The sequence below is a fragment of the Mus caroli genome, unplaced genomic scaffold (genome assembly GCF_978045245.1).
Source record: "Mus caroli unplaced genomic scaffold, Mus_caroli_1 scaffold_12, whole genome shotgun sequence".
NCBI classification, from domain to species: Eukaryota; Metazoa; Chordata; class Mammalia; order Rodentia; family Muridae; genus Mus; species Mus caroli.
The window spans coordinates 21,926,352-21,949,314 of NW_028227267.1; the positions used below are offsets into that span (position 1 = coordinate 21,926,352).

Below are 22,963 nucleotides of genomic sequence, written 5' to 3' on the forward strand. Positions count from 1 at the left end.
TAGTGGGGAAATGCAAACCCACTCCTATCCATCAATGTGGCTAAAGTTAAAAAGTTAGATAACTAAATGTTGGTGAAGATATGGAGAAATTGGAATTCTTATGCACTGCCCGTAGAATTCTAAACTAAAGTAACCACAATTCAAAACACGTTTTTCAATTCCGCAAAATACTAAATAAAGAGTTACATGTGACATAATTTCACTTCTAGGTATCTGCTCAAGAGGAATAAAAACATGTTCATGTGGTAACTGTACATGCATGTAACAGTATTACTAATAGGTAAGGGGTATTCACATAATAGAGTATTATCTAGTGATAGAAAAAATGAATTACAAATTAATGACAGACTGCGGTCCTAGAAATATTATATTATGCGAATAAAGCCAGTCACTAAGGTTCATGTGTCATTGCATCAATCTGAAATGTTCCAAAATCTGCAAATCCATTGATAAGCAGAACAGTGCTCCCTCCTAAGGATGAGGAGATGGACCAAGAAAGAAGAGGGGATATAGGCTGAATTCCTTCAGGGTACACAAGAGTTCTAGAATTAGTATGTAGTGCTAGATAATCAAACTCTGTCAAATATATGAAAGAGCCATTGATCTGTGCGCTTTAAAGGATGTGAATTGTTACAATACAGGAAAGACATAGCAATAAAATCACAAGAACAAATTAAAAGTAAATAAATAAGTGCAAAAGTATAGAATGGGTTCTGCTGGCTGCCATCTTCTAACATCTCTAGGTCTAAGACATTAGTAGTAAAAAATGTATGTTTAAGTATTTTACTCTGAAATGTTAAGACACTGTAATAAGGGTCTAGAGAGGGAGAGGGAGAGGGAGAGGGAGAGGGAGAGGGAGAGGGAGAGGGAGAGGGAGAGGGAGAGGAGAGGGAGAGGGAGAGGGAGAGGGAGAGGGAGAGGGAGAGGGAGAGGGAGAGGGAGAGGGAGAGGGAGAGGGAGAGGGAGGAGAGGGAGAGGGAGGAGAGGGAGAGGGAGGAGAGGGAGAGGGAGGAGAGGGAGGAGAGGGAGAAGGAAGAGAGGGAGAGGGAGAGGGAGGAGAGGGAGAGGGAGAGGGAGGAGAGGGAGAGGGAGAGGAGAGGGAGAGGGAGAGGGAGAGGGAGAGGGAGAGAGGAGAGGGAGAGGGGAGAGGGAGAGGGAGAGGGAGAGGGAGAGGGAGAGGGGAGGAGGGAGAGGGAGAGGGAGAGGGAGAGGGAGGAGGGAGAGGGAGAGGGAGAGGGAGAGAGGGAGAGGGAGAGGGGGAGAGGGAGAGGCGGAGAGGGAGAGGGAGAGGGAGAGGGAGAGGGAGAGGGAGAGGAGAGAGGGAGGAGAGGGAGAGGGAGAGGGAGAGGGAGAGAGAGAAGTTAAGAGCACTTGCTGCTCTGGAAGACAACTGATTTAGCTCCTATTATCCATGCCTCACAACTGTCTGTAACCACAGTTCCAGTGGATCTAATACTGTCTTCTGACCTCTGCTGGTCCAGAGTATGCACATGGTGCACATACACACACACGCAGATATTCATATCCATATAATTTAAAATGATGATAACAATAAATATAACTAAATCATAGTAAGATGCCCTTAGGTAAGATTTCATAGAGAACAACACCTGGGAGGAAGGATGTAGCTTCAAGAAATCTAGCCAAAGCATCACTGAATGCTAAAAACCATTTACATAGGAGAAGAATGGCCTCTATTGGAATGAGAGAGATGGCAGCCTCTTGCTGACTTCTTTTTTTTTTATTATAATTCCTTTTTTATTAGATATTTTCTTTATTTACATTTCAAACATTATCCCCTTTCCTAGTTTTCCCTCCAAAAATCCCCTATCCCCCCCTGCTCCCCAACCCACCCACTCCCATTGCTAGTCTGGCATTCCCCTATACTGGGGCATGGAACCTTCACAGGACCAAGGGCCTCTCCTCCCTCACTTCTAAATATTTAGTTGACACTAACTTTACTATGCAAATCTACCCGGGATTTGAGACACAGGTGGCCTAATTTGTTAACTCATAGCCTGTGGGCCACAGGTACCTGTCACTGCTCTGCTGCAGAGTTCTGACTGGATGATGTGTTGGTCTTCTGGTGAAGTGTTTAAAGTGTCTGTAGCTCTTGGGAGTGGTCCCTTAGAGGGTTAACACAGAGGATCTGGTTTCTCTGGTCTTGGACTATTTTTATTTCTAAAGTGCTAACCCTGAATGTGCTTCTGTACCTTTCAGAGCAGCTGTTCTGATGGGCAGTCCTAACTCTGACATCCTGTCACAGATGTTAAGGACAGCATAATCTCCAAGGGCATCTCTAATCCATTTCCATGAAATTTGCTGTTGTCAGTTCTACTACATAAACTCCACCCCCCCCATACACACATTGAATCCATCTATCTTGCTTTAAAATGCCCCCTCCCCAAAAGCACCTCTTCTGAGCTACTGATTTAGAGCAAAGACATGATATGGACTTCCATTTCTTGGTCTACCTACCTACCTGCCTGTCTATATGCCTTCCCTTAAGAATTTGGTAATTGCCAGGCGGTGGTGGCGCACACCTTTACTCCCAGTACTTGGGAGGCAAAGGCAGGCGGATTTCTGAGTTTTAGGCCAGCCTGGTCTATAGAATGAGTTCCAGGACAGCCAGGACTATACAGAGAAACCCTGTCTCGGAAAAAAAAAAAAAAATCTGGTAATTGGCCTCAAACTGCATCACCATTTAGGTCTCTGAATACCCTCTTCCTGCACAGACTCTTCCCACAGAGCTTTGCATGCTAGGAACATCTCATCATTCAGGATTCCGCTCAAGTCTCTCTTTCTCTGGCTACCCCATAGTTAAGAGGCCTCACCCTCACCACTACATGAGTGGTTTTTCTTCTCTTTGACACGGACAACCACATTTTATCTCTTTGTCTGGATCTGTTTCTAAAGAGTACTTTCCTTCCTTCCCTCTTTCCCTCCTTCTTTCCTCCCTGCCTTCCCTGATCCCTCCCTCCCTCCCCTCCCTCCCTCCCTTCCTCCCCTCCCTCCCTCCCTCCCTCCCTCCCTCCCTCTATCCCTCCATCCATTCTTCCTTTTCTTGCCTCCTTCCCATCCCTGCAATACTTAGTGGTTCTCTATCTCCAGCACTAAGGGAAGCTCTTTGTTGGCATCAGTAGTCTTAGTGGGTAGAAAAGGGACCAAGTGGAAGGATTCTACCTTGAGCATATGCCCTCAGCCTTTGAGCTCATTGCTATGCCAACTAGCATTTGCCCAGTTCATTCTTCATTGTCTTTTCAAGCACTTGCTTACAAGTGCATCTTTAGTACTAGGCACCATCAGGAATGAAATGTGTACCTATTAAGAGGTTTAATGATGCTGCTCATTTTAAGTCACCATTTCTATCTCACAACTACTGGCATTTTGAACCAGAACATTCTTTGTTCTGTGTCAGAGGGCAACTTGTGCTTACCCATCACCTAATAAATACCAGCAATACCGTCTAACCAGTGGAAACAAGCTCTCTCTCTCGCTCTCTCGCTCTCGCTCTCTCTCGCTCTCTCTCGCTCTCTCTCTCACACACAGAGAGAGAGAGAGAGAGAGAGAGAGAGAGAGAGAGAGAGAGAAAGAAACACACAGGCATGCATTCACATGCATACACCCACACACTCACACACATAAACACATACATACACACACAGAGATATACACACAGGCACACACACTCATGTCTGTATGGTAGATGTATGTGCATACGCATGCATGCACTCACATGTACACACTCACATTCTCTCAAACACACACTTACACACATACTCATAAACATACATGCACACATGCACACACACATTCACATACACATACATGTCGGGGCTGGAGGTCAAATTTGGATATCATTTCTTAGCACTGTCCACCTTGCTCCTTTGAGACAAGGTCTCCTATCAGTCAAATCTAGCACCCTAGGGTTTCCCCTGTCCCTGCTTTCTCAGGATCTGGGATTACTTGTGCACGCTAACCACATCTGGCTTTTTTATACAGGTTCTAGAGATCAAACTCACTTCCTCACCCGTTACTATTTCCCTACTTCCAGTATGCATGCCATTTTTTAATGATAAAAGAACTTCCTTTGCTGGGATTTCACAAGAGGTTTATCCGTGACAAGCCTGACCCTGAATTCCTAGGATGCTAGTTAACTCACAGTGAGATTCCACCAAAGACATGAGGTCAAGTTGGCTGTTAGCTTGTAAGGGTTTGGAGGCATTCACACAACTCTAATGAGGGCCCATATTACACACTACACTTAGTTTAAATAGCACTTACCTGACAATAGCTAATGGTTAATGATGCTAATCAATCACCTTCCTAATTAGCTGTTTAAAATGAAATCTTCCCCTTCATTACACTGCCTTGAATTATGCAAACGAAACCACATAGGCTACATTTTCAAATTTTCCTTGTGAATGGATCTAACATAATCTATGTTCCTTGCTAAAGAGCAAACTGGAGGGTCAGGATCTCCTGCTTTACTAAAATCTCTGTAAACTTTACAGCTTAAATGCAGTGAATTTGAGAGATGTCACACCTCAATAAAAGTATTGTTTAAAAATTGCAATGTAATAAATTAATGCTCTAATGTCTAGGTTTTTCTGATGATCTGATTGGCTACTAGACTAATATTCATATTACAGACTAGCACTACAACTGAAAGTTTTAGTTTCCATATGTCATTAGCTTAAGACAGAAAAAAAATTTTCTATCCTAAAAATATTCACAGCATTTGGGATGATGTTATTACGGTGTGGATTTGAACTTTCCCAATGAAAGTCTCTGAGTTTTAGTTATGTACAGTGACTTTATATCTGGCCAGCTGATGCTATACTCCTGTATAGCAAGTGACTATATATTCTAGGACTATGAAGTCTGTATTCCTAGAATAACTTACTCAGACTACATCTCTCACATATGTACCATGTATCAGCCCCTAAAAGATACCTGGGAGAGCTCTTGCTTATGAGGAATTCCCAAGTATTTAAGAAGTTAAATGGAACACAATTGGGAGCAACTTTAGATTTTGATATGTTAAAATGTACACTTCAGAGCAAGTGCTAGTGGTTCTGATTTAATTGTGTATTATATTAAAAATTCAGAAGTCTGGACTGAAGAGGGTGTTCATCAGGTAAGCTTATTTATTGCCTTGCAAGTGCGAGGCCTAGGTTTCAATTCTCCAGGACCTCTGTAGAAGCTACATGGGAATATAACAGGTACAGGGATTCCCTGGAAGGAGCTGATTAGCTAGCTAGCCAAAACACCAAGTCCAGGCTCAACAAAAGAGCCTACCTTTAGATACTGTAGAGATTGATCAAAGAAGGTAACTGACACCAACTTCAGGCCTCCACACAAGCACACACCCCACCCACCCCAGCATATAAACATGCAAAAACCCTTTCTCCAGAAATCTGAATGAGAGCCAAGGTTATATAGTTTGTATTTGTCAGGGTCTAGCCGGTGAGTAGGAAAGCAGGACAAATAATTCAAGGAGAAGTCCCTTTCGCCATATGTTGGGCCCTCTCCAAACCTCCCTGCCTGTTTTACCCTCTCAGGTCATTTCACACTATATGGAAGAGACTACCTCAGAGAAAGGCTGGCCTTCCCTATTGAGGGGCCAGTGGAGAATGACCACTATGGTCTAGATAATTTATGGATTCCAAGTTGGCAAATAAGTAAGGTAGGGAGAAGCATGTTTCTATGAACTCAATTCAACTTACAACATTTCACTCAGGTGTGTCTACTACAATCTAAATCCTCAGCTGGCCACAGTTTGGGTTGCAGAAAGGAAAAGCACACAATCTTTGATCTCTAGAACCTTCTAGGCAATCACTCAGCTCTTTAATTCCCTAGCCCTATACAGACATGACTTTTAAATGTTTTTATTTGTTATTACTGTGATCCATGTGTGTGTGTGTGTGTGTGTGTGTGTGTGTGTGTGTGTGTGTGTGTGTGTTTTCCAGGGGATGGATTATAAGGCTAGATGGTGTGTTCTGTTGAGCCATCTCTTACTCTAGACATAACTGTAAGATTATTGCTAATATATGCATCTGGTGGGAAGGGAAGGGACATCAGAACATAATCAGTCATTGTTTGTTGATAGGTCAAGTGTCTGACAAAAGCAGGAATCCTATTGTATGTGATTGATGAATGAATGAATGAATGAATGAATGAATGAAATTGAAGGTGAAAATGGGTCACTCCTACACATCATGGCATTGTTACATGTCTTCATACCCAGGGAGTTCCTTCTTGTTCTTTTATGTTATCCCCAAATGAAAATAAGGCAAGGAGCTAATAATAATCTCAACTCAGTCTTTTAGGGCTCTACTGACCCGTGACCGTGAACTGAGTGGCAAATTCAAGCTGACCTTACATACCAAGGCTTGTATTTCTAATCACAACAGAGAAATGGATTAGTGTCTTGATGCACACAAGATTTTCCAAGGCTCTAGAGTCTAGAGAGACTGGGTAGACCCTGCCATGTCTTCTATTGCCCTGGGAAAGCAATTAAGTAAGCGAGGCACACTGCTGGCAGCTGTACAGTTGGCAGAGGTCTCAGGAGGCGGCTGCGAAGCACTGGGAAGCACTGTCAGAGGCCCAGAAGATGGATGGGGCCTGCTTACACACTGAGACTGATGCCTAAGTGGAATCTTGCCCGCTCCAACTGGCCTTTCTTCAAAGGTGTCATTGACAGATGAGTATCAAAATGTTTTTGTTTTAAAAAGAAAACAAGAAAAAGAAAGAAGAAAACCTCTTTCTACCCCCAAATGAGTACATTACAGCTAATAAACATGAAGATATCAGGTCAGGGTGGGCAAGGGGCAGCCTTTCAAGAGGGTCTTTGGGAGCTATTTGCAAAGTGATACACCTTTTCTTTCTGATAAGTTTCAACTGCACACAAGGACTTCATTGAGACCCCAAATTCCTGCCAGTCGGCCGTGTCCCATCTGCTGTCGGAGGCTTGCTAATGGGGAAGAAGCCTGCTCACAAGTTCATCTTCATCTGCCAAGACAAGACTGCCTCTCTGCCTCTCCAACTAAAAGGCTCCCTGAATTTCATAGTGGTAAGCACTAGATGAGTAATTTGAGGAAAATACAGAGTGGAAGGCTATGGAGCCTCCTCCCTGGTGACTGGCATGAGGGTTGAGACTGTCCATGGAAGCCAGGGATGTGCTGAAAGGGACTGTTCTGCTTTGGGAGACAGAAAGGTCCCCCTGAGGTCACTACCATCATGGGGCTGTATCCACAGCAGTCTGCAAGATCAAAACCAATGGAGGCTGTTTTATTTCATGTCTCCCAAACATAGAAGGGAAAAGAAGGTCAGCAGCCACCAACTTTAAAAGGTCCAAACTAAACACAGTTCCCCAGATGGCCCTGCTTCTTGGCTTTGCTCTGTCATTATCTGCTGAACATGAGGACCAGTTCATACACACTTAGAGACAACAAATAGGACATGCCTTTCTTATCCCCTCAAGGTGAGCCAAACTGTGACCTGCCTGTGGTCTCTGGCCAGCTATGTAACTCAATAATAGACCAGCAAACCATTTGCCAAATGCACACTCCCTATTAGCTTAGATACACAGCTTCCAGACAAGGTCATATTCACTTATAAAATAGCAGGCATTTACTCTCATTTGAACATGCCTTTTATACATGGACAGAGGTAGCTGGAATAGGTGACTTCAGAAAAGGCCAGGAATGCCCTTTATAATCACTGAATAAGAGACCCACAGAAAGGGTTTTAAAGACAAATTTTGAACCAGAGAGACTACCTTGGTCTGACCATGTCATTGACAGCTGTTGACTCTGACCCCAGCCCCCGGGAGATAATGTGCCTCTAGAATTAGCTGGCTGTAACAGCCCAGAGGTAAGCAAGTCTGACCTCCTTTAGGCAAAAATAAATCTTGCTGAGTTAAGTGATCCTGTCTCCTACTTTCCTCAAGGAGCATGAGGCATTAGGTGACAGCATTTGAAGACAGGAGCCATGAATCCTCAGAGCCCGTATCTGTTGGCTGATTAATTGTAGGTCCTCCTAGTTCAAGATAAGCTGCAGGTCAAATACATAAGGCTGTCTTTCTTGTCATATCCAATAGCCCAAGGATAACCAGAGTGGCTATCCTCAGATTGTTCAGTCCTAGCTAATATAATTATGATGCACAGGCTCTGTCAGAAATAAAGTGGAGGAAAAAGCATGGTTCCCAGCCAAAGAGCAAACACTTCAGTCAGGCCCGCCCCTCTGCTCCTTCTGGCCCCCCTTTCCACAAATTATCACAGCGTTGCAGAGACACAGGCACGAATGTTCAAAGTCACTCTGAAGTATAACTTCATGAGGCAGCCTGCCCAAAAACAAATGACTCCCTTTGGTAAGCACAGTCCAGATCAGGAGAGTGCTTGGCACATACCATCCATCCATCAACCAATGGATCCAGAAATAATGTATTAGGAATGGACTATGCTCCAGGCACGCTCTTAAGCCTTTCTAGGAGAGCTATGGCAGATTCCAGCCCCTCAGTACAAATGCCACTAACAAAAGCTTTCAGCCAGACATAGGTCATTACTGTGACTCGGATGGGATGAGAACAGTAGAGAGGCCAGAGCAAAGTTGTCCTTGACAACCCACGACTTAACTGTAGAATATTTTAGCTTTCCCTTGCTCCCAAACCTGGCACTTGGACATGCATCCTGGTCTCTGAAGAAAGTGCCACATTTCAGCATGTGTGTGCTAATACAGCCTGTGTGTGCTAATATATAAAAAAAATGCCTATATTTTCATTGCATGCCAATCATCACCTTCCTGAATGCATAAAAATGAGCAACTTAGAGGTTCCTGTAATCAAGCATTTACCTGATGTCAGGAAATTCTCACTACATTTCCTATCTCCCTTGGGCTCAGAGTCAACAGGAACTCTGGGAAGGCTTTCTGCTTTTACATGAAATTCCTGGAGCCTGTGGAACAGTGGTTCTCACCTTCCTACTGCTGTGACCCTTTAATACATTTTATGTTGTAGTGACCCCCAACTTAAAATTATTCCACTGCTATTTCATAACTGTTATTTTGCTACTGTTATGAAAAGTAATGTAATGCTATTCCCCTGTGAAATGGTCATTTAACCCCCAAACAGGTCTCCACCCACAGATAGAGAACCCCTGCTCTAGAACCTTAGTGGGAAGGAGATTGCATAGAGCTGTTGCAGTTTTTCTTCATTTGAAACCTACCTTTGGAGAGTGAATGTGCTAGACAAACAGAAGCCCTGCAAATTTTAGATCTTCAACCAAAATCATTGTTTACCTGCCACCACGGGAGATTTCCGCTCATCCAGGAGCTGGATGGAGGTACTTGCTGTCACCACATTGCTTTTGTTGACTGTTCCTGTAGAAAGAAAACTCACCATAGGAAAAATTGAAGCATTTTGAGGTCCAGGATATAGAACAATCTTCCAAGCCCATGACCATCCATCTGTAAATTTTTCTGAGACTCTAAGTTCAGAGTCCAGAATGCTCTAGAATATGGACACTCTACCATTAATTCTGGAAGCAACATGATAACTTGATGCTACCTGCTCTGGGGAGGGTCCAGTTCTTCATATTGAAACCATTGGCTACCTAAAGACAGTAGGCTTTGTAATCGTGGATACCCCCTGACATGTTTATCAATGTCTGTGGTCTGACTTGTGTTACCTCTGTAAATACGGTTGCCTGAAACCTAATTTTGAAATTATTGCTAACTGCTATATCCTAGATTTGATATATAGCTACTAACCAGTCTATAAACTTCAAAATTTAAGGACAATTTTTCTAAGCAAAACACTCTAAATAGGGAGATAACTGCAATGGATATCCAAACTCTATTAATGTGGTAACAATATAGTGCATGTATTGGCTTCCTATTAGTAAAAACAGTTCCCATATCTGCTAACTACAAATTATGAGCACAAATGATGAATGTTCATCTGGTGCCAGCCTCAGAGAATGAAACTCGATGAATGAGAGTTGAATTCAATCCATTGAACTGAGAACCAGGCAAGGCAAATCAAACTGGAATAAACTCATGACCAAGGCAATTTAGAATTTTCTCTTAGATCGAGTCTAAACCATGTTGTGTCTGGGGGGTCAACCCAAGGGACTTCACCACAGGGGCAGGTACCTGGTTGTGTTGTAGATTTTCTTGATTCTAAAAGAAAACTAGGTGAAAAGTAGCCAGGAAATCTATGATTGTATATTATTTATAATTTTACCATAAATAAAGTCAGCCTCTTTCACTATACAATCAGATTAAATGATCAGTAAAAACCAATACAAAGACAGTTTTAATTAAATCAGAATTGTTTTTTTTCCCTCAAGCATAAGTAGTCTAGACAAACACAGAGGATTACAAAGTAACTTGGCAAAGGAGACCATCATACCTATGCGAGCATACATGCAATGCAGTTTAGGGAAAACATAGTCTGCCACAGTGCCAGTTCCCTTATTGTAGACTCGATGGCTCCTAGGAGACTCAGGGCCAGCAAGCTAAGTATCATTTTCTGCTTTATAGGGCCATGATAAATGAAGATAAAAATGAGATTAAAATGGTATCATTCATAGGTTGTCTATAGAATCAAATTGTTCATTGTGTCCTGGTTGACATGTCAAACAAGAAAATCAGATGCAGAGAAGTGTGAAGGAAGGACTATGGGGTCTAAGAAGCACATATGAGAAGCTACCCATGGGTAGGTATCCATGCTCAGAGTCATGAGAATGTGTTCAACATCCTCAGACTAGGAAAGAGCCTCCTAGCTGTGCTACCACAAATCCCACTCCTTATGAAAGTCTCAATGCTGAAGTTCCACCTCTGTTCAAGTCTCTCCATTAATGAAGGACTCTTGAATGTGCTATACACCCCATGAGGCTTGTGTGCTTGAATGCTAGGTCCCCAGGTGAGAGTACTGTTTGAGAAGTTTGTGGAACCTTGAGGAGGTGAAACTTTGCTGGAGGATGTGGATCACTTGGCGGGATGGGGTTGAGGTTGATGGTCTGGCCCTACCTAACCAAGGATGCCTAAACCTCCTTTTACATGGGGCTTGAAACCAAATCGACTGAGAAGTTTGTACTCAAATACCGTAAGGATGCAAAATACCAACCCTGTTTCCGAAAATGCCCTTTGTGCCATTTGGCTGAAACAAGCCTCCACTGTATTAGGGTTTGTCATGGAAGTAGAACAAGTCACTGGCTCAGACATAGCTTAATATATTCTGCACTGACTGAAGGCTGACCATGGCTCCCTCCAGGATTTGCACAAATTCCCACAATGACCAGGCCAGCAGAGTGAAACTGCAAGTGCCCTGCCCCACCTGTGCTGAAGGGGATGGAGTAGACAAAGCTTCCTGGGATCTGCTCGGCAGCTCTTCTGTACCAGAGAGGGAAATGATCGGCATTAAAAATGTTCTCTTTGTCTCCAGCCTTCAGAAAGTCCCTGAAAATGAATGAGAAGAGCGTACTGTACCACCTGTGGTGCACAGTAGATAAACAAGAGCCTCTGTCAGGAGAGACGAGGGTTGAGTTTAAAAGTTCAATTTGCCCTCTTCAGCCCTGTAGAGACCCAAGTCAACATTACGCAGCCCACTTTACTCAAAAGTACCTGTGGGTTCTGGGAGTCAGACTGAGAGACTAAAATGAATGTGCTCTATGGTACGAAAACTACTGAGAGAGCTGTAAGGGCGGTAAAGTTGTCTCCCTGTCAGGACCTTCAGGTTCTTTTTGCCTAAGTTCCTTATCTCTAGGTACCCAGGATGGTTCCTGGGCCCTCTGTGGGCCCCTCTCCTTTCATGGCCTTCCTGGCCTTCCCCTTGCCCATGGCATGTCTTTCTAAGGAGAGCACCCCATCTATTTTTGTTCTCTTCCCTACAGCATCCTCTCAAACTCAAAATCATTCTTATTACCGAGATTTTAATTTAGTAGATAACTACCTCATAGAACTTATGGAGTACAATATAATTTTTATCTGTGCATATATTATAGAAGAGTCAAATTGTAACTGTCATATCCATCACTTCTCCAACTTAGCAGTGTGGGGGGGTGTTAGGGGGAGTGAGTATGTGTGTATTGATTCTGCTGTTTAAGATGATTCTAAATGTATCACAAAATATACTTCAGAAATCATCTTCCACATGAATCTAGTCACCTAACACACATAAAAGCTCTTGTTCTACTAAAGTCTCTGTGGTATTTGGTCACATAGCCTTCTTTTTTTATGGGTCTAATTTATATATTGTCCCATCTCTTTCCCCAAGCCTTTGTGGACAGCATTTTGCTCAGCTTTGTGCATCTTCTCCAAAGAAAATGTTTAAATACATAGTCCTCATGGTGGCCAGTTGTCAACTCAATGCATAGAGGCAATTCCTGGGCACACCTGTGTGTGAGCATCTAGATCAGACGTTCTCAACCTGTGGGTCATGCATGACTCATTTGAGAGTTGAATGACCTTTTCACAGGGGTCACCTAGGACCATCGGAGAATGGGTATTTATATTATGATTGATAACAGTAGAAAAATTACAGTTACAAAGTAGCAGCAAAAAATACTTGTATGTTTGGGGGTCATTCCAACATGAGAAACTGTAATAAGGGGTATCAGCATTAGGAATGTTGAGAACCACTGGAAAGACTAAAGTTGCCCTCAGAGAACGTCCATGAGGAACTGTTTTGACTATGTTACTTGATGTGTGAATATCCATCTTAATTGTAGGCAGAACCGCTGACTGGATGGTTTGTATAGAATACTAGACTAATTAAAGTGGAGAAGGGAAGCTTACAACGTGTGCTTTCTGTGGTATCAGACACAGATAGTCAACTATGGTTGAGAAACATTTCCTAGACACTTGCAGAAAAAAATTAACGAGTGTATTTTAAATTGCGTGGCACTTGATGCAAATCCTTGGATGTTCCTTCCATCTCACCAAGGACATGAGCATCCTGATGTCTAACATACCCATGCTGCATGTTAGTCCTTTGATCTTCATCCCATGAGACTGAAAATGTCAAGTCGCCTGCACAGGAAGCCACTGTATGAGTTTATTGAAGTTGAGCATCTGCGGCAGCTGCTGTGGGTCATCGCGTTGCCATGGGTTTGGCAATCACAGGCGCAGGTGTGACTATATCTGTTACAAGGATTTGATCTCACAATAACCAAAGGCAACTATAACTCCCACTTTCCAGATGATCAAAAACGAGGCCTGGAAGTAAAATGTCCCAGGCAATCTGACATTCTCAGTGTGGGTCTACAGCCTCTAAGATCCACCCTAGTAACCAGTATATCAATAAGTAACTATGTTTTACTATTGTTATTTGCTTGTTTGCTTCTTTGTGTGTGGGAAAAAATATTTATTCTTCGATGATTTCATACACCTAATTTTTTTCATATCTTTTCCTGTCCCCCAACTTCTTCCAGATCCTAACCGGTTATTCCTTATCCACAAAAGCTCATGCTATTCCTCTGTCTTTTTTTTTTTTTTTTAAATCTGCCATTCCACTTTATTTTTTTTATTTATTTATTTTTATTTTTTTTATTATTGGGTATTTATTTCATTTACATTTTCAATGCTATCCCAAAAGTCCCCCACACCCTCCCCCACCCACTCCCCCACCCACCCACTCCCACCTCTTGGCCCTGGTGTTCCCCTGTACTGAGGCATATAAAGTCTGCACTACCAATGGGCCTCTCTTTCCACTGATGGCCGACCAGGCCATCTTCTGATACATATGCAGCTAGAGATACGAGCTCTGGGGGGTACTGGTTAGTTCATATTGTTGTTCCACCTATAGGGTTGCAGATCCCCCCAGCTCCCTGGGTACTTCTTCTAGCTCCTCCATTGGGGGCCCTGTGATCCATCCAATAGCTGACTGTGAGCATCCACTTCTCTGTTTGCTAGGCCCCAGCATAGTCTCACAAGAGACAGCTATATCAGGGTCCTTTCAGCAAAATCTTGCTAGTTTATGCAATGGTGTCAGCGTTTGTAGGCTGATTATGGGATGGATCCCCAGGTATGACAGCCTCTAGATGGTCCATCCTTTCGTCTCAGCTCCAAACTCTGTCCCTGTAGCTCCTTCCATGGGTGCCTTGCTCCCAATTCCAAGAAGGGGCAAAGTATCTACACCTTGGTCTTCGTTCTTCCTGACCTTCATGTGTTTCGCAAATTGTATCTTATATCTTGGGTATTCTAAGTTTCTGGGTTAATATCCACTTATCAGTGGGTACATATCCTGCGAGTTCTTTTGTGATTGAGTTACCTCACTCAGGATGATGCCCTCCAGGTCCATCCATTTGCCTAGGAATTACATAAATTCATTCTTTTTAATAGATGAGTAGCACTCCATTGACAAGAGAGCTAAAACCATCCAGTGGAAAAAAGACAGCATTTTCAACAAATGGTGCTGGCACAACTGGTGGTTATCATGTAGAAGAATGCAAATTGATCCATTCCTATCTCCTTGTACTAAGGTCAAAACTAAGTGGATCAAGGAACTCCACATAAAACCAGAGACACTGAAACTTATAGAGGAGAAAGTGGGGAAAAGCCTCTAAGATATGGGCATGGGGGGAAAATTCCTGAATAGAACAGCAATGGCTTGTGCTGTAAGATCCAGAATTGACAAATGGGACCTCATAAAACTGCAAAGCTTCTGTAAGGCAAAAGATACCGTCATTAAGACAAAAAGGCCACCAACAGATTGGGAAAGGATCTTTACCTATCCTAAATCAGATAGGGGACTAATATCCAATATATATAAAGAACTCAAGAAAGTGGACTCCAGAAAAATCAAATAACCCCATTAAAAAATGGGGCTCAGAGCTAAACAAAGAATTCTCACCTGAGGAATACCGAATGGCTGAGAAGCACCTGAAAAAATGTTCAGCATCCTTAATCACCAGGGAAATGCAAATCAAAACAACCCTGAGATTCCATCTCACACCAGTCAGAATGGCTAAGATCAAAAATTCAGGTGACAGCAGATGCTGGCGAGGATGTGGAGAAAGAGGAACACTCCTCCATTGTTGGTGGGATTGCAAGCTTATACAACCACTCTGGAAATTAGTCTGGGGGTTCCTCAGAAAATTGGGCATAGTACTACTGGAGGATCCAGCAATACCTCTCCTGGGCATATATCTAGAAGATGTTCCAACCGGTAAGAAGGACACATGCTCCACTATGTTCATAGCAGCCTTATTTATAATAGCCAGAAGCTGGAAAGAACCCAGATGCCCCTCAACAGAGGAATGGATACAGAAAATGTGGTACTATTCCTCTGTCTTAAAGGGAAAAAGCAAAGAAAAAAATGGCACAAAAAAATGGAGTCTGATTTATATTGGCCAACGACTCTTGAGCTCACAGCCTGCTCTGTAGTATGATTGGTATATCAGGTGCAACTCCACTGAAAATAATTGAGTTTCCCTCTCTCAGCAGCTATCATTTATGAATAGCTTCTTTGCTGGGGGCTTTGTGTCCACTTCATCTCTCAGCCCTTTGGAGTCATTGGTCAAAAGGGTCCTATAGACTCTGCTAAACATGATCGGATATTACTAATGCTATTGGTTACTCTCCACAACTGTACAGTGAGACCCTATTGCTAAAGCCACCATATAGTTGCTATGGTATTAAAAAAAAATGAAGAAATCTAACTGGCACTCAACTGGAAGCCTTACTTCCACCAACTAGCAATCAGAGTGTTAGAAAGGTATTATACATGCTACCAGAGGAGACAGAGATCACTAACCTCACCCAGTTATAAACCCTGCATGCTAGAAGAATACCAGCTATGATATGTCCAATGGGGCAATAATGGCAGAAAAGGTTAGGGGAGTGAGTAGCCACTTTTCATTGGATTTAAGGTCATACTCATACGCAACACTGTTAGTGAGGCCAAGAACCTGAGGCTAGGTAGGTCATGGGCCCAGGAGAAACCTACTACTACTATTATTTGCTTGTTTTTCATATCAGTACCAGCAACAGTACAATCTGCTTCTCTAAGAAACAGAAAATCTATTTCTGTCTCTGCTCATTCTCTGGATCTTCCACAGAGAAGGCAATGTGCAGCTCAATCCTTGTCCTTCCGCAACCTGGTTTCTAGAAAAGGCCTTGTTTGGGGGTAAAAGGCTAAGGAGAGCTTTAAAAATTCAAGCTGCAGTGAAAGAGAACTTCCAGAGTAATCGACGTGAGCCTCTGGAAAAGAGACAGCAAAAGTCCTTGAGAGCGAAGTCAAAGCCAATCTCTCCAAACATCTAAAAGCAGACTCATTTACCATTTGTCAAACTTGGCTGGTGCCAGGGTCCTATCCAACAGGAAGGGACACCGCTGAACTGGACCTTTAGAGAAGGGACAGCTCCCTCATGAGACCTCAAGGGTCAGCCCCTCTCAAGCTCATGGCCACAGTGTGGATTACCACTGTCCCTGAAGGTCCATTGTGAAAAGCTTGCTAGGAACCTCTGAACTTAGTCAGGTATTAAACACCTCAAACTTTGCTGAATCTTAGCATTTGTCCCTGACCTAACAATGCCCCTGTGTCAGAGAAAAGAGATTGAGAAAAAGTTAAGTATCAATGAACTTAGAGAAGATTCAGACTATTGGCCCATGCTGGTGAAACACCCATATACTGACCAAAGACTTTAAACTCCTTAAGAATGGGGACTAGCATCACTGGATAAGCTGCTGGGTGCTAGATTGAGCTACTATTTGTCCCTGTTCCTTGAGTTCTCTTTGGAGTTACATGGAGACAGTATCAATCCTGGTACCTTCAGAGAGCCCACCTCTGGCTGAGAGGCTGTGTCCTTTCAAGCTGAGCATGGAGGTGCAGAGGTTTATCGAAACACAAACAACCAAATCAGGAGCAGATCTGAGACCCTGGCAGTAATTCCTGGGAATAGCTTTAGGACCAGTGCCCTAATCGCGAGTCAAGAGCCCAGCATGTCCTTCCCGACAGCTGTCCCTCGGCAGGGTATCATCTCCCAAGGGAAGTCTGAGATGACTCACCAGGCAGGAGAGGACTCCAGGACAGTGGACAGAAGCCAATGGGTTTAAAGAACAAAGGGTTGTGTGGGAGCAACTGACAGGTGAACACATGTACTGGGGCCCTCATGGTAGGAGAGAGAGACAGGCTCTCAGTAGGCTTTAGGTGGCCTGGACTTTAAGAAATGAAATAAGCTGCCTTTGAATCTCTGCTTTAAGGAGTTCACTGGGTCCCGCAGAGGGGGCCTCCTACTTACTGATTGGTGAGTTGTTCGGCCCCCACAAACAGGTTGACTCTTGAGAGGCCTGTGCGAGTGCCGAGGAAGGCGACCTCTACACCCTTGTCAGAATTCCTGAAACAGAACAGCAGACGTCAGGGAGTGCTTCTAGACAGTAAGCAGATAATGGCTTTTACATCTCAAGACTCACAGGATGTTTGACAAAACGGCAGCTTTGAAACCTGAACTTTAAAAGTCACCAGGGAAACTCGCACAGGCGAGCATGTATTCCTCCACGCATGCGCCAAGGTCAGGCTAGTCATTTCTATCTCTGACACAGCGTGCAAGAAAAGACTTGAAGGAAGGGTGAGGGGAACCCCTGCTGACAAATACAGCAAGAGCAAGAAAAATGACACTTGCAACCATAAACACTTCCTTCTCGTTGTAAGGCTCGTGGTAGAAGCCTAGAGAAAGCAGCCTGAGACTTAGAGGAAGGAAGGGCAGATGTCCATGGGTCGTTTTCACTGTGATGCTACCAGGTATATTTTTAGTCTTGAGTCTGTTGGTTGGGTCTTCCCCGTGGAAGGAAACAAGGAGTCATTGAACCAACTTTGTAGTATCCCACAACCTGGGATTCTACACAGCTGGAAAGAATTTATAGCTTTGACTGGAACACACAGCTCATTCTAAAAAATGTTCCCAAAGAGAAGAGTGAAATAATGTTTACAAAGTATTCTCCAAAAGGCTCATGTGCTGGGGACTTGGTCCTTGGGTGGTGGGCGCTATTTTGGGAATTCTGGTAACTTGAGGAGAATGTACCTATTTGGTGAGAGGAAGTCACTGGAGGTAGACATAGGGGGAGTCTCGTCTCTGGCTCTTTTCTCCTCTCCCCCTCCTCTTCTTCCTCCTCTTCTCTCCCCTCCTGTTTCTCTACCCCTCTCTGTCTCTGTCTGTCTGTCTGTCTGTCTGTCTCCCTCTCTCATTTATAATGAAGTGGAGCAAAGAACTCTCTCATGCCATAGACTGTTGCCACCACAATGCCCTATACAAACACATGAGGCCAAGAGACTGTGAATGGAACTCTCTGAAACTGTGAGTCAAAATGAATCCTCTATCACTCTGCCTGCTTCTGTCGGGAGTTCAGTTAAAGCCAGAAAAAAGGCAATAACCATAAATGGTGTCTTCCAACATCCCCTCTAAAGAGCTTCATGCACAGAAATGCCAACAACTGTCTTTAAAAAGGACATTCTCTATATCAGTGTTCATCTTCCAGAGCAGAGTAGCATCTGAGCCTGTTTTCTAGGAAAAGTCCTTTTCCACAAACATGTAAATTATGAATATGATGGCCATCCTGGAGCTGCTTTTCTGTCTTGGATGCAAGTGGCAATTTGTTACAAAGCACCATCTGTGATAATTTTTGATTTCTTAGTTTTTGACAGTAGATGAGGTGGCCAGCACTACTTTTAAGTATATAAGTGGTGAATAAAAACTAACATGATGTGTTTGGCTCTGTTTGTAGCTCACACCAAATTGGAAGGCTATCCAATCAGTTACAGATGTACTCAGTGGGACAAGCTACCATTTAAGACATCTGTAGCATGCATGAAAGATGATTCAGCAACCTTTGCTCCAAATTCTGAGTTTCAGAAGACCCTAAATGAAACATTACATATTTCTGAGAGAAAGAAACCCTAGATAGGCTTTGATTCTTTCCCATCCTTCTAAGGAATATGGTCTGTGCAGGTAAGAGGATAGCTCAAAGAATAATGAGCATGGCAGTCTCTCCTTGGAGCCCTACCATCATGTCAGACTTCCCACTAGAAGTTTCCCGTGGTGAGACCATACCTCTTGTATCTGGAAAGGCTCTGGCCATGCCTAGCTAGGGTTTGCACCTCCTTCTTTATCTTCTATCCTATAAAACAGCACTATTTTCCCAATAGTTATTGTGCCAATATGGTCATGAAAACAGGAGGCTCAGCCTTCCTCCAGTCACACCACAAATCACCAGCAGGTCATAGCATAGGGTGGAGGAGCTCAACCTTTGAAACAAGCTACATGTGGGCTTTGACCATTTGTGCCCATCCTGATATGTATGGCATATGCATGGATGTCCCCGAGCCTTGCTGCTGTTCCTGCCCAACTATACTCTATTTTATATGCAGTCATAGAGAGGTTGTTTGTATTTATTTTTTGAAAAAAGCAGATCTGTTTATCATAGTCTCCTTCTTAAAACCCTTCAATGGTGTTCCAAAATCCAAAATTTTGAGGATGGGGACACAACTCAGTGATAGAACACTTGCCTAACATGTGCCACACACCAGCATCATTCCAAAATCTCTATTCTGACCATCAACGTCCAGATTTTCTCCACCTACTGCCGTTTCCTCTCATGACCTTCCACCACCCCACTACTCTCCACATTTCTCAGTAATCCCAAATTCTTTAAATGTGGGGACTATTTTCTCTCTCCATGCCTCTGGATCCTGCCAGTTCATCTTACTGAAGTTCCCATTGCCCTTGGACTGGTGCTGTCTCCCTCACCAACTCTGTCCTGTCATAACCTCCCTGTCCATTCTTCCGCCTTCACTGCAGTGTTTATGAGTGTAAATGACTTCATATACCCAAAGAAGCCATGAAGACACTCGCTATCCGTCATCTGTCTGGGTTACCTCTGCGTCCCTAGTGCCTCTCTAGTACACACAGAACACACACACTTGTGAATGAATGAATGAATGAATGAATGTCAATGAAAGCAGAACCAGTAATAGATATAACAGAGAGAAAAGTAGAAGCAAAGGAAGAAACCAACAAATAGGAATCCAAAGAGAACTGAAGCCTCTACCACTTGAGGGCCTAGGGAGAATGAGAGTAAAAACACTACAATAATAAGCTGTTAACACTGTTCTAGCCCAAGTTTTTGACTTCAACTACTCTTGATTTCCCCCACTTACACCCCCTCTTCCACTTCAGATATAAAACCACAGGGCAGTAACCGACACCCACTGAAAAACAGTTATCCTTTTCCCAAGCCTACTCACAACCTCTCCTGGCCTCCTCCCAAGTTTACTCCAGCCTGGGTGGGGGCGAGGGGGAGCTGTGGCAAGGCTGGAAGCTCCTTCCACCACCCCTACCCCCCAATCCTCGGAAGTGTCACCCTAACTCCACATACTGAATTTCATGTAATGTTAAAACTCAACAAATTACATGTCAAGCCCCCGAGTTGCCATCCAAGCCCCTGCCACTGTGCTGCCTCTAGCTTTTGTGGTTAGGAGCTTAGGGGAAAATTAAAGAACTTTAACACCAGGCTCCTAAAATGGTTTAGTTCCTTAAACCATAACCATATTTTGGAGCTTGAGTGGAAATGGCCATGGAGGGGGACATATGCAGCCACTTACTCAGATTTGTTGAGGGCCAGGCTCGTCCAATAGGCTTCAATAGGGGCGCTCACCACAGCATCAAAAAGGACTTCTTGAATCAATTCTTTGTCACCTGTTGGGAAGGACAGAAGACAAGAAGGCTTTGGTTAGGCTCCAAGGAAGGGTACCATAGAGGTTTCTGGGAATGGTATGAGGTGTCAGCAGGCTGTTCTTATTGCTTTATGAGTTAACTTCCCACTGGTTGAAAATATGAAACAGTCCGATATCTGATACACTGGAAATACCAGCAGGCCCCAAGCAATGGAACTAGACAGTAGCAAGCAGAAAGGCTTGGGTGTCCTACACTTTGGTTTTCTGCTCTCTCCTCCAGCTCACCCAGCTCACAATTCATGCCAGAGCCAGCATGCTGAGTCTTAATTTGAGAGATGGGAAGCCAGAACTTCTGGAAAAGCTGGATCTAGCCATGCTGCCTCTGACCCTCACTACAGCCATCACTTGTTCAGCAGGCTGCATTCAGCACTGTATGAGAATGGAATTCCACCACTGATAATTACGGGTACTCATAGAATGGGATGTCTTCCATTTAAGACTTTTCCTCATGTTAAAGGGGACAGATGTCTCTATCCAAAAGTCTACTGGGCAGAGTTCTGTGAAAGATGTAGGAGATCATGAGCCTGGAAGAGGCTTCTTAGAGGCAGGCTGAGTACTAAGAGCAGAAGGGATGAAGAATAAACACTATAGACAATTTCATGCATTGTCAGAAAGATGGTACATAGGTTGAGATGTGATTGTGTCCTGTGGATAAGGCAAACAAACTCAATGGAGATAAATCATCCACACAAGCAACTTCCTAAGTCTGAGAAATAAAAGCTGTACGTATATCTGTGTATTATACTATTGTATCAAGTAATATAGGGCTGGAAGTATATCCTAAGGGTTCCTTAACTGAAATGTATGTATGTGTGTATATATATTTCACACACACACACACATCATACATAAACTTTGGACAGGACCACAAACAACAAGGGAATTTTCTACATGGTGTGATGTCACTATCGTTGTTTAAATGTTTTTCAGATTTGAGATTTTGCAATTTTGGACGAGGAATGGTAAATTCTGTTTATAACATTTAACATGCAAGATAATGAAAAGAAAGCTATAGTCTGTTCACAGATACCTACTTAAACAGCATCAGTATGCTAAGACTTTATAATTGGGGAAAAAAATAGAGGAAAGTAGCTCTTTGGGGAGGGGGAGGGAGAGGGAAGGGCCGGGATGTGTAAAGGCTTCAGTACCAGCTCTGATGTTTCTTCCTGAAGAAGCCCCTGAAGCAAACATCACAACATATTAGGAAGCCAAGTGGTGGTTAAAAGAAGCGGAATTCAGAACTGCAGAGCAGCACAGAGGCTCGGAGTTTGAGTCTGAGCACCCACATGGTGTGTCACAACCATCTTTAACTCCAGTTTCAGTGATCCAATGCTCTCTTCTGGTCTCTGTGGATACCAGGCACTCAGGTGGCACACAGGTGTGCATGTAGGCAAAACACCCATACACATAAGAAAAATACTGGTTTTTTTAAAAAATAAACTTAATTTAAAATATATTCTCATAGTATTTCTATGCTTGAGATGTGGTTTTTAAGATAATAATTAACAAGTCAAAGAAATGAAAAATTGGTCTCATCTGCTGCCTCCTACCAGAGGATAGCCCTCAAAGAAAACCTAGCCCACGAAACTGTCACTGCACAGCTGGAGAATCTTCACACACCTCTGCTGGGATTGCTGTAGTTATTCCCTAACACACCACATAGTTTCCCATCATTGATAAGTGATGTACATTGAGAGGGGAGCAGGTGCCACGATTCTTTTAGGTGACTCCTTCTGTTCAATTTGCAGGTACTGTAACTGTCATGTAATCGGGGGGTCTGCTAATTTCTCAGGGGAGTATCCAAAGCTGTTGCTGTTGGTGCATGGATGGGAGTCCCCCTTCTACTTCTTGGCCACAGTCATCAGCCCTTTATTTCTCACAGAAAATTGCCAAGGGATATTGGTAGTAATAGGAGAAGAGGCAACAGATGTTGGTTGCACTGCCTGTTCTGGGGAATCATGAGACTAGGTTCAGCTCTAGCAGGAGATAATTTTTTGGCTGGCCTTAGTTCTTCATTTTTAGAATAGGGGGACTGGAATTGTGATCTCTGCCCATCTTTATCATCTCCATCTTACCCAGTTGCTTAGCAAGAAGGCTTGGGAGAGCAGACACAATGTGATTAAGAATACTATGGTCATCACCTACATGATTTATCATGTTTTCCTATAGGAAAAGACTTGGCTGGGTAAAACATAGAAAACCAAAGCTGCTCTTGAAACCTAGGCTTCC

The 22,963-nt window shown here is 43.4% G+C and overlaps 1 protein-coding gene across 2 annotated transcripts in view; it reads right to left on the reverse strand.

Moving 5' to 3' along the window:
• Window positions 1-22,963, reverse strand: part of Cacna2d3 (calcium voltage-gated channel auxiliary subunit alpha2delta 3) — an 857,083-nt gene that overhangs the window by 139,256 nt on the left and 694,864 nt on the right. For both annotated transcript variants that reach the window (XM_085828480.1, XM_085828479.1), the window contains 4 exons: window positions 20,603-20,696; window positions 17,247-17,342; window positions 11,342-11,463; window positions 9,301-9,381 (listed from right to left, as the gene is read on the reverse strand). In XM_085828480.1, the coding sequence (XP_085684606.1) occupies window positions 9,301-9,381; window positions 11,342-11,463; window positions 17,247-17,342; window positions 20,603-20,696 (393 nt within the window). The remainder of the gene's footprint in view (window positions 1-9,300; window positions 9,382-11,341; window positions 11,464-17,246; window positions 17,343-20,602; window positions 20,697-22,963) is intronic.